This window comes from Bombyx mandarina, chromosome 25 (genome assembly GCF_030267445.1).
Source record: "Bombyx mandarina strain Sakado chromosome 25, ASM3026744v2".
Taxonomy (NCBI): Eukaryota; Metazoa; Arthropoda; class Insecta; order Lepidoptera; family Bombycidae; genus Bombyx; species Bombyx mandarina.
Window position 1 is genome coordinate 9,807,000 of NC_143231.1, and position 12,893 is coordinate 9,819,892.

General features: G+C 37.3%; 1 protein-coding gene across 2 annotated transcripts in view; it reads right to left on the reverse strand.

Moving 5' to 3' along the window:
* LOC114246412 (uncharacterized) overlaps window positions 1–12,893 on the reverse strand; it is a 68,061-nt gene that overhangs the window by 16,611 nt on the left and 38,557 nt on the right. For both annotated transcript variants that reach the window (XM_089738374.1, XM_089738373.1), the window contains exons 2-9: window positions 6,875–6,957; window positions 6,058–6,204; window positions 4,370–4,563; window positions 3,301–3,532; window positions 2,833–2,973; window positions 1,998–2,319; window positions 1,262–1,551; window positions 492–688 (exon numbers count right to left, since the gene is read on the reverse strand). In XM_089738374.1, the coding sequence (XP_089594500.1) occupies window positions 492–688; window positions 1,262–1,551; window positions 1,998–2,319; window positions 2,833–2,973; window positions 3,301–3,532; window positions 4,370–4,563; window positions 6,058–6,204; window positions 6,875–6,935 (1,584 nt within the window). In that variant the 5' untranslated portion in view covers window positions 6,936–6,957. The remainder of the gene's footprint in view (window positions 1–491; window positions 689–1,261; window positions 1,552–1,997; window positions 2,320–2,832; window positions 2,974–3,300; window positions 3,533–4,369; window positions 4,564–6,057; window positions 6,205–6,874; window positions 6,958–12,893) is intronic.

Genomic DNA, 12,893 nt, shown 5'->3' on the forward strand with positions numbered 1-12,893 from the left:
GGTGGTGGTACCGACCCGCGCGGTTTCACAAGACTAACCGTAACATCTTACTTTCTAACGTACTAGCTCCAACTGATTTTGTTTATAGATATTGAACTAATACAAATGAGATTTTAAGCGGCTTCAGAAAATTTTTACAGGCACATTGAAACCTAGCAGAGCGAGAACTGAATCAAAGAATAAACAAAAATAAATGTAATTTCTGAGTCCCATCATTTTAAACTCAAATATTAAACACAGCCTTACAACTTCCAATTAATAGACAATCAAAGAACGAAGCTTAGGTAGTAAATTTTTACACGCACAGTGAAACCTAGCAGAGCGAGAATTGAATCAGAGAATAAACACAAATAAATGCTATTTCCGAGTCCCATAATTTTAAACTCATATATTAAACCACAGCCTTACAATTTCCAATTAAACGAAAATCAAACAACGAAGCTTAGATAACTAAAAAAAAATTTTGTGTTTTAAAAATCCATCAAGCTCACCTCCATAAGATCAGCATCGGTTGAGTTTAGATAAGCCGGGTCGGGGCAACAGAGCGCATTTCCACTACGTCTGGTACGGATGCAGTTGTGGGATGTCGGACAGTCTCCATCAGCTCCGCATCTGATCACAGAGCCATCGTCGTCCGTAGCAGGAGCCCCGAGTTCACAAGGGTTCTCGTACGATACTTTTGGACGACCTGCACATTCATAATGAATAACGTATGACGTCGATTATGAAGCAGCCATTTCACGAAACGTGTGATAAGGAACAACATTCTCCAACAAAATTTTTTTTTTTTTTTAATAATTCATGGTAGGTCTAGTTTCCATCAGGCGACGATTTCCTCGATCAACCTTTATTCCGCAGGGTCATTCACCAGGCTTTCAAATTCAAAGAGTAAGACATGCGCTAATCAATTACAAATGTGTCTTTGTCTTCATTTCTTATAGTAGGCGGTAACGTTCAAATGTCCAAGGTACCGCGTACAATGAGATGGGGCATAAAAACGTTAAGTTATCGATGCCAATTGTTTAAGGCAATCCTAAACATAGCACTTTATATAATTATTTTTAATGTGGCAACCCATTAGTAGTATGGCAACACAAGTTGTTGCAATTGCACAAAAAATTCTGTTCGTACTTTTCGCATATATTTTTGACTGTATATCAAGAGAATTAAAAATCCTTCATTCTGAATCAAGTTTTATCGAAGTTACCCCAGAAAACAGACGCACGACACACGAATAAAAATAAGCTGTATACAAACTTACATACAGGATATCCAGTGCAGAATTCACCAGAGCACTCAGAGTCTTTAACTCGTACGCACTCTTCTCCGTCAGCGCAAGGGAAACCAGCGCACGGGTCATCGCACTCGCATGAAGGACACCCATCAGGACCCGTCCTGTACCCGTATTCACATATACCAGCGCACAGAGACCGTGCACAAGAGCTGAGGCTACGAGCACCACTCCTGGCTGACAGCGGAGTTGGAGAACAATGAACCGTAGCTGATGGACCCATGGAACCTCGTAGCTTATTTCCATCCGTATCAACGCACCTATTAGAAATATGAAGGTTGGGTTTAATCGGATAAAAAAGAATTACAACTTTGACAATAATGTGACCTTAGCATCCAGCCAAAGATTTTATTAAATCTTGTTTGACGCCTGGGATTCGGTGCGACATTTTAACATCCATATAAAAACAGTATTTCCTTATTTATGTCTTTTTAAAAGTCAGAGAACTGGTGACAAATCAGATGATGCAGTGATGAAAACCCAACCACATCGAGCTACCACTATTATTTCAGCATCATTAATTCATAACAATAGTACCAAAGTCTATTTTTCAACGTAACTATTCTCCCCTCCTTCCGTGTTTAAGTACCATTTCTCCAAATACTTCGATCTCAAGTCTCCAAGCGGGAAGCGACAGATACAAAAGGAAGCAGATATTTATTTTAATAGAACTACGATTGGTATTTCAAAATTTTAATGAACCCACCAACAAACTAATCCGTTCCTAGAGCACTGCCGAGATTCGAATGAGCCATCAGCTGCACATTGCGGCACGTAGCCCTTTCCTTCTCTCTCACTAACGACCAACAGCTCTGCGAGCATCTTCTGCTGCGTGCACATAGTGACGTTGTGCGGAAGGACGCAGTGCCTGCCACACTCCCCACCGTCACAGCACTTTTGCATGGAAGGACATTCTAAGTCGTGGCTGCAAGGTGTGCTACAGTCGAGATCCTTCGTGGCCGGCTCCGGACAAGTGCCGGCCTTTTGCAGCTCTAAAGATGCTGGGCAACAAACTCCGTAGTCGTTTCCTATTTGGTTAATTGAATATTTAGTCAACAAAGAGAATTGCAAATCCATAAATTACACATAACATGAAGCACTTTTGCAGCTTTAAGGTTTTAGATTCGATGCAAATGTTAGGACGAGATCTTGGAAATGAAATGAATAGCCACTTTGATCAACTTTGGGCTATCAATTTGCAATACACTGTCAGTGTGTATTGTAAGCTCGCACGGGTTGACACGCATAGATACAGCCCATTGGGTTTCTCGTCGGATCTTCTCAGTGGGTCGTGATTCCGATCTGATGGTAGATTCTGCGAAGCACTCCTATTGCTAGCACTAGTGTTAGCAAATTCTCTCAGGTTGAGCCCGTGAGCTCACCTATCCATTCGGGCGTAGCTCGAATAGCCTCTTAAGATATCAGCTAATAGGTAGGTAGAAAGCACGGGCAATTTGTCATCAATCAAATTGGCATTAAAGTTCATTGTATTTATATTGCATAAGTACATCCAAAAATGGTGTATATAAATAAAAGAATACCTGATTCGACAAGACATCTATATAGAGGTGGACAGTTTGGTTTTCCCGGATCAGTGCCACAGAGGAATGGTCGACTTGTTTCTGAGATTAATAAGGGTTCGCCGACAGGACATATATTTTGCAGACTCCTTCCACGTTTGCCTTAAATGACAAAATATTATTTTTAATTAGAATTTGTTTAATTCATGTTATTATTACCCTGTTAAGGATCCCAAAAACACCTCATCACTAGGGCTGTATGCTCCTCTGCATTTAAAAGCAGTAAAAACTAAAAAAGTATACCGTTGCAATTGAATCTTCGGTCTCTGTGTAGCAGGGTAGCAGGCGGCATTCACGTTGTAATGTCTATAGGCTTCAAGAACCACTTAAAACCAGACAGGTCGTGAGGTCATTTAAAATTCAGATTTTCCAACAAAAAAAAAACCCTTAAAAATTTACCAATTAGAAGAATCACATTAGTATACATACATGTAGGCACTGGTGGACACGGCGGTCTCAAACAAGGAGTTTCCTCAAGCTGGCAAGACAATTGCCCAGGACAAGTGATGGAAGCACACGGATCTCGGCATTTACAGAGCGGACACCCTCGAGAGTCGAGCTCGAAGCCAAGCGGACACAGCATCCGGCAAGTGTGAGCAGCACATGGAGCCGACCTCGTGCAATTCACCAGACCAGCTGCCGGCGCTCTAGTACCGGGTACCTTTCGAAAGAGGAAGTCTCATTTTAAAGAAAGTATACAGTTGTTTATTTTTTTTATTTGTCAAAAAAAAAACAAATTATTAAAAAAAAAATTTATTATGTAATTATTAATTACTAGCTGACCCGATAGACTTTGCAGTGCCTCAATCGATAAATAAAAAACCTAAACTTTTGTATAAAATAAACCGTCTTTTTGTATAAAGGAATCCGTCCGACGGGGGACACATCAAAGGAAAAACAAAATTGTTATTTTTGTTTAATTCCTAGCATTTTCATATTTATCTACCTTTTAAACCTTCTCTAGACTTCCACAAATGATTCAAGACCAAAATTAGCCAAATCGGTCCAGCCGTTCTCGAGTTTTAGCGAGATTAACGAAGAGCAATTCATTTTTATATATAGAGAAGAAGCAGATAGACTAGCTGTACCCGTCCGCTTCACTGTGCATTTAACATTAACATTATTATTTCTCACCCCCACAAAGATTCACATCATTAACGCCCCCGCAACTGGTGTAGGGAGTCCAATACTCATATAAATATTAGCCTATCCATTAAGTACATGTATTTTCTACATGGATACCAAGTTTCAAGTCAATCGAGTGCATGGTTCAATAGTTACAACGGAACATCAGTATAAAACAACGGTAGATTTATATATTAGTATAGATTATATGCTAATATAATAATATAATAATAATGCTTTATTAACTAACGGTTTCGTCCATATTTCCCTTGTAGGTGGCTAAGAAATACCTAAATGTCTCTGTCGTTCGCAGGCCATAACTTTAATAAGATTTGATGTGGGAAAGAGACGATTAAATATTTTAAGTTGTCACCTCAAATCCAGCGGCATCGACACACCAGCACGAGCTGACGATCTCGTTATCGCACTGGATCTCCTCGAATTCTCCGTCGCTGACCCTGCAACGTGGAGTCCGGAGAGAAGGCATCAAGCCCCTGCCACCGCGACCGTTCTCCGCAGCCAAAGCTCTGGAAATCCGCTCCGTCGATAGCTTAACGTTCTCACAACCTGTATGGGAAAAATACGTTACGTTTAGAATGCTTAAATTGGTTTTGCTCTTTTTGTTAAATTAGTCTTGATATTATTATTTTTTGATTGAAGTATTACTGGTGGCCCGGAGGCCTTTCCAGTTTCACCAGGACAGGTGGGCGAGCAAGGCTCAGCCAGGGGGGTGTGATTTGCTAACAGCTACCCGAGCGCCTCCAAAGAAGACCTAACAACTCAAGAGTAGCTGCTTCGCGAATGAATCTACTACCGAATCGGAATCGCGACCTGCTGAGAAGATCCGGCGAGAAACTCAGCGGGCTGATGCATGGGTTAGGTTGTACGTCGATCTCTTTGCGGAGCTCGACGAGTACAGTTACCGGGATCCTTAAGCCTACTCCTAGTGTTAGAGTTAAAGGTATCTAATGCAAGAGTTATTGGATCTGATGGATCAGTAAGGACGTGTCTAGGGCGACGACAGTGACTTGCTCCTGCGTGATCAGGATTCGGAGAAGTCTTGATATTAAAATCATTCAATCTCATAGACATGTGAGGTAATGACTTCCTTGTCTTCCTTTAAAAAATCTCTTTTAAAGGAAGTGTATAGTGCTTGGGAAACGTGGAGGGGACTTATTGTAAGGGTTGATGGAAGAAACGGATTGGAAATTGCGGAGGAATATAATCGGTAAGGCATTAACTCCGATATTGACGCAGTATTTTGTAATATTTAAAATAAATACATAATACAAAGACATGTTTATTAGATTATAAAACACATTTACATAAAAATATAATTATTGTTGACAGCGAGTAAGTAAAACTGCGACATAAAACTCATTTTTGAATGATGACGTCATATATTATGTCTATGGTCTGTGGTGACCACTCAATAACAGATTGCCCATGAGCCCGTGCACCTATTTAAACAAACAAGACAAAATAACAAATATCCGTTACTTAAATTATTTTTTCTTGAAAATCGCATCAGGTCGTTTATGAAGGTATCATGTAAGAATTATCCTTTTTTTTATTGCTTAGTTGGATGGATGAGCCCACAGCCCACTTGATGTTAAAACGTTACTGGAGCCCATAGACATCTACAAAGTAAATGCGCCACCCACCTTGAGATATAAGTTCTAAGATCTCAGTATAGTTACAACAGCTGCCCTGCCCTTCAGACCGAAACGCATTACTGTTTCACGGCAGAAATAGGCAGGGTGGTGGTACCTACCCGCGCCGACTCACAAGAGGTCCTACCACCAGTAATTACGCAAATTATAAATTTTACGGGTTTGATTTTTATTACATGATGTTTGTTATTCCTTCACCGTGGAAGTCAATCGTGAACATTTGTTGAGTACGTATTTCATTAGAAAAATTGGTACCCGCCTGGGATTCGAACATTGGTGCATCGCTCAACACGAATGCACCGAACGTCTTATCCTTTAGGCCACGACGACTATAAAAGTACTAAAAGTCCTAGTACATTAATACTATGATAAAGTTTAATTATATTACCAGTAAATAGCGGATCAACACATGTTCGTCCACAATTGGTTGAGCAGCACACTTGTTCGCCACACTCATCATCGGAGCTGCAAGGTGCCGCTCTCGCTGGACACGAACTCTCTTCAGTTGGACATCTCCCTTTCAGCTCAGCGCTTGCTGCATAAAAAAAACTTAATGTAAATACAGGTGCGGATTTTTTTTGGTGGGTACATCCAAATACTTAAATAACAATAGTCTTATTTAAGTACTATCTGCTTAATTTTGTAAACGTCCCTGCCTATTTCGAAACCTGAAGTGTTTCGAGAGAAATCTGATTCAAACTCGGGGAGATTAGTTAGGTTGAAAAATAGATTATGGTGTTACTGCTGTGAATTAACGATGGTGATATTAATATTAGCAGCTCGGTGTGGATGATTTTTTCGTCACTGCCTCTTTTCTGCAACTAATTGGGTAATAATAGTATTACCCTACAAAACAGAAAGTATGACTCCTTCGCAGTAGAAAATAAGAAGGTTAAAGTGTATTTAACCTGGAGAGAGGATTAAACTCCTGATTTCATTGATGTGGTTCTCTGGAACGCATGGTTGCTTCGTGGCAGAAATAGGTGAGATGGCAGCTATTGAAGACATTAACTAATTTACGAATTATATAGAAATAGTCGAGGTTACGGCGTTTATGGATTAACAGAATAGCTTAAGGAACGTGGAAGTCAAAAGATCACACGCTATAGAGTGATACGAAGCACTTACTCGGTCAAAGACATTAACATCTTAAGTAGTTCTTGAGTTAGAATAAATACATAATAAAAGTATTATTTGGTATTTACCATTTTGCAGGAGCAGTGCGCATGCGCAGAGCATCGCCACCCTCACCGAGAACGCTGCCATCGCTGCATCACACACGCCTCTTCTATAACAAAGTTGATTATCAACGTTAGCCCACATCAATTCCAGATATAGTTTAAGAATTAACAAATTATTGATAGCCGGGTGAGTAAGTAGCAGGGCGAAACAGTCACGGCGATCCTGTCAGTACCCAATACAATTCGTCTTCTCGCATTAAAACTGTATTATCTCAAAACTTACTAGTTTTAAAGGAGAGTGTTTTAAAGGTTTCACATGTGATATTTGTAATATTAATCATCTTTGCAACATTTATTTTTTATTCTGTACCAGTTACATTATCTGTCTTTAAAGTAAGATAAAATTATGTATTAATTTTGTTAATAGTAGTCAAACATAGGTCATAACACTTTTAATGCGAAAAGACGAATTGACACTACAATATCATGTCCCAATTTGCATCCATGTTGCGTTGCTTATGGACTCCGTGTGGACTCCTATGACCACTAGTCGTGAGGTCGTTCAGCCAACAACGCAATGTGTGGGACGATTGTTTAATGAAAACTAATAATCTAGTGAACTTATCATAATTACTGACTCTTCAGAATTTAGATTCGTTTAGTGTATTTTAAGTGTGAAAACAAACATTTAATGTATTTTTTTTAAATTGTTAACACTAAAACTTCGTAGTTATTAAACAAAAAAGTAACAAACATTCTGTTGGTATTTATTATAATTTATATACAGATTAATTAAAAAAAATATCTAAGTATTCTTAACAGGTATTTCTTATACCGATGAATATTAGCTAAACATTAATCTTAACGCAACTACTTACTATATTATGTATGTTTCGCTCCACTTACATTTACAATGACATGCAGCGAATCGTTGGAAATATCTTTGTTTCCGCTTCAATATCGCCCGCAAATTAAAATATTTAAAATTTAGTAATCCTGATAAATGAGTCGTCTATTATCAAAGGCGGCAATCTGTGCATTTGGACAACAAAATTTTATTGATATGTCAATACAGATTGATTTGAATATAATCGTCTCCTTCAAAGAATACGGTTCAAAACCTGCATTAAATAAAGGTTAATAGTTAACCTGTTATTTATCTAAGATGTCGTTCAGAAGAGTTTTGTGACTGCCAATGGAATACAAAGTCAATAATTCGTTTTTCTCATTTACCAATCATTGTCAAATACATGTACCTAATGGATAGCCTAATATTTATATGAGTGTTGGACTCCTTAATAATAATGACGGTAAACAATAATGTTAATTTTAAATGCCCAGCGATGTGGGCGAGTACCTACAGCTAGTTTCATAAAGCACTGACGCATTACCTCGGGTACACCTTTGTAATACTTCGCAAGGGGCAATAAGGGTGCGGGAGCAGCGAAATATTGCCATTTTTGTTCTGTTGAAATCAATACAACTTCTTAACTTTTTGGCTAGTAATGAATAAAATCAATAGGTTTGGAGACAGACAGTATATATTTTACTAGCTTTAGCCCGCGACTCCCTCCGCGTAGAATAGTTACTTTGGCATAACGCTAAATTTTACCCCCACTTCATTTACGTCGAAAGTGAAAATATTTTTGAATTATAGAATGTTAAGGAGCTATTTAAACCCCTATTTTGAAACATTCTTCATTGGTGCTCCACTTGTATTGGCCTTACCGTGATGTTATAGCCTCAATAAACGGGCTATCTAACACTGAAAGAATTTTTCAAATCGGACCAGTAGTTCCTGAGATTAGCGCGTTCAAACAAACAAGCTCTTCAGCTTTATAATATTAGTATAGATTTTAAAAAAAAACTTGCGTTTCTCTGTTAGCCTAAGTGATTATTCTAGCTACGCCCGGATGGTTGAGCTTACGGTTTCAACCTGAGAGAATTTGCTAACACTAAGCCTAGCAAGAGCAGTGCTTCGCTGAATCTACCACAGGGTCGGAATCACGACCCACTAAGAAGATCCATCGAGAAGCTCAGTGGGCTGTGTCTGTGGCTGGTTTCATTCATACTGTTTAGGGCTTAAGAATTAAATTTTAGTTTTTATGATTTAAATTTCAAATGTGAACACGTTGTCCACTTGTTCGCTCTTCTTTACAATGTGGCCCCGAAACACGAAGTAGAAGTCTTAATTGCATTGGATTTATGGCTATCCGAGCCTTTATACCGTAATGCAAGAGCACCAAAACGTCTTTTAAGAGTTCAATTTGATCGGTACTTGTACTAACTAGTTGATCGAGATTTAAAATGTAAGAAAAAGAAGAAAAAGAAAAGAAAAAAAATTGGAACCCAATTGTTAGTGTGGTGCCAGAAACCTAATGTAGAGTGCCAGCAACTGTACAAAGTTTTAACACAAACGCGACGCAAAGATCTTAAACAACAACAGAAAAGTTCAAGCAAATGAATATTCATTTGTATAATTTGAAAAGGAAGATGATTAGATGTATTTAACGGCTTGCTCCTGTAAATCTTATCTTATCTTATACCTTTAAATGAGCAATTATTGTATATGTTATATGTAATCTGAATCTCGGAAACGGCTCCAACGTTTATAAAATTTAGTATACAGGGGATTTCGGGGGCGATAAATCGATCTAGCTACGATTTATTTTCAGAAAATGTTGTTTTTATCGTGTTTTCAATAATCAACTTTATCGATAATCAACTTTATGACTCTTCCCGACATCTATTGGCGAATAATAATACTATTTTTCATAATTGAGCAACTAACTGCTTTTAAGACACAATTACACTAAAGCTATTCTAGCAGATGGCGTTGTTAAGCCACCTGAAGCCAATGAGTGTTTGGTTTAAGGTTAGACCAAGAAAATTAATTGTTTATTTATATTATATGTCTCTTTTTAACTCATGTGTTCACTTAAAAATACCTAAACGTTGCTTTTTTCAGCACCCGCTTTAGCAGAACCAATCTAGGCAAGCACTCACCTGCTCCTCGTCTAACTAACCTTTATAATAATCTAGTCAGAAAAACTGAAAACCTTGACATATATGGCGATTCCCTTCCAATATTCAGGAACAAAATTATAAAAAGTTGTTGTTGAACTTCAGCCTCAGCCTTGGTCTGAGTACTCGGGTATTACTGTCCTTGTTGTCTTTCTTTTGTTTTTAATTTTTTATTATTAGTATTAGCATTGTTAAATCTCTGTTGATATATTATTGTAATGCATGCTGTGATTGCCTCTAATTAGAGTTGTAGTTATCAATTGCTCTATACATGTCAATGTTATTTTATGTCTTACTGTAAACCCTGTTGGTAATCCTTAAATAAATAAACGATCTTGGAATATTTCATCATTTTATCAATATTTAATTCGTATTTAAATATAGGTAATTTCTTAAAAACACAATTTTTCAAAAAAAAAACACCGAGCAAAGCTCGGTCATCGTCTATTATCAATAATTAGGCACTAGTTTTAAGAAAACACACTTTATTGCAGTAATAATTGATGCGCGCACTAATGAGGATTCCGGACACGTTCTAGGTATGCATGTCCTCGCGCCACTTAACGGTTACGTACTCTGCGCTCTGTCGGGCTTTCCCGCGCGTTATCCATGTTCTGAATTTAATATTCATTACATTTTTACTGGTTTTAGGACCTCTTGTGAGTCCGCAAGGGTACGTACCATCGCCCAGCCTATTTCTGCCGTGAAGCGTTTCGGTTTGAAGGGCAGGGCAGCAACTATACTGAGACCTTAGAACTTATGTCTCAAAGTGGGTGGCGCATTTACGCTGTAGATGTCTATAGGCTCCAGTAACCACTTAGCACCAGGTGGGCTGTGAGCTCGTCCACCCATCCAAACAATAAAAAGAAAAACTTATTCTTTTTTTAAATGAAGGCGGCATATTTAAAAAAAGATTTATGAATATCATTACGAAATAAATACAAAAAAAGAAATTTCTCTCTCTCACACACACACACACACATAGCAAACGAATCTGTTCATCATAAGTATATTTGCTAAGGTAAGGAAGTTCGTCAAGCCACACTTTCTATAGATTCACAAAATTATTTAGAACATAATAAACCACACACAATAAATGATTTACGTAAACAGTGTCGCGACCTTTGCGCAAACATTTTCATTACAATAAAAGCAATCCGAATGAAAGCTGTCTACAAAGTATCACGCTTATCTACCATCTATTCGTTATTCGGGATACGGAAGTGACGTAAGCTGAGTTAGTCGTGGGCATGCTGATTAACTATAACTTTCTCCGGCTTATACTCCGACGCTTTTCGGTCAATGAACTTCAGACAATAAAATAGTTCGGAATAAAAAAACTCCTCATAAATGTATTTATTGACAGTTCAGTTTTTATTACGTTTGATAAAGTGCTGTATTCTCTAATCACAAAATAAACAAAACGCAGTTTTTTAAACTACCTTGATCTACTAAACTACATTTGATAATGAAGTACAAATAAGACTGGCTGTGGAGAAAATTAAAAATAATATGAAGTGAATAGATTCAAATTTATTTTGTAAGCGGTATAAATCTATTAATACAATTATTAATTAAAATTAGCCAAATATTACGGTCTATTCTCGAACTACTTTTACAATGAAAGAATCAAATCATGTTACATAAATCAATACCAGAGAAATATATAATTTTACTAGGTGACCCGGCAGACTTCGTAGTACCTCAATCGATAAAAAAGACCTAAAATTTAGTATAAAATAAACTTAAAATAAACAAAAGGAATCCGTCCGACGGGGGACACATCAAAGGAAAAACAAAATTGTTATTTTTATTTAATTCCGCGCATTTGCATATTTATCTACCTTTTAAATCTTCCCTGGACTCCCACAAATAATTCAAGACCAAAATCAGCCAAATCGACTAACGAACAGTAATTCATTTTTATATATATAGATTATTTCACAATAGAGACATATCAAATCTAAAGGTAGTTGACGGCATTAATGTTGTTGATGTATGTGAGAAAAGTTAGCCCATAGCCCCATACAATTCAAGTTTATCTCAGTAGAAAACTGATAATGCGGACAAAACAAAAACAATCTCTCAACGCTTAGTATTATTAATTAATTAGCAATCGTGATGTATGGTGTACCATCTTATCTGAATGCTACCGACAAAACGCAATTAATTTAGCTGTCAGTTAATGAACTGCTTAATAATGAATACTACACTATTTATTCTTGATTCCAATATTTATGTTTTTCGGTCGAGATCGATCATGATATATATTTGTTTGTATATTTTAAAATTGTGAAAATGTGAAGTTCCAATCACAATATATTTGTCGTGTTTGCTCGAAACTTCGATTAAAAATGTTTCAAAGTAGGTATTCGAGAACCACTTGGCAAGTCCTCGGGATCTCCGATGTCGTAAGATGTGAGTGAACTCTGCGTGTATGACGTATGTGATTACGTAACGATCCGCCTGGTACATACATTTGGTGAAAGGTCTCGCAGTCGAAGAATCCCCGTCATACCCGACAAGTCATGCATTGGAGAATTTCAGTAACAAATTTCTATAAATGATCTGTTGTTATATTATACGATAAATAAGCTTGAGATTTTTGTGGCTTCATGAAGGGCATATAAACGCGGATGAGTATTTATAAAGTGATATATGTATTTAAGGAAATCCAATGCCTAGTAAAGAACATCTTGCGATTGCTTTAAACATTAAGCTTTTCGAAATAACTTCTCTTAATCTATATATATAAAAATGAAACCCGTTTTCCGTTGTCACGACATAACATGAAAACGGCTAGACCGATTTGGCTAATTTTGGTCTTGAATTATTTGTTGAAGTCCAGAGAAGGTTTAAAAGGTATAAAAATATGAAAATTCTCGGAATTAAATAAAAATAACAATTTTGTTTTTCCTTTGATGTGTCCCCCGTCGGACGGATTCCTTTTGTTTGTTTTAAGTTTATCTTAAACAAAAGTTTAGGTCTTTTATTTATCGATTGAGGCACTACGAAGTCT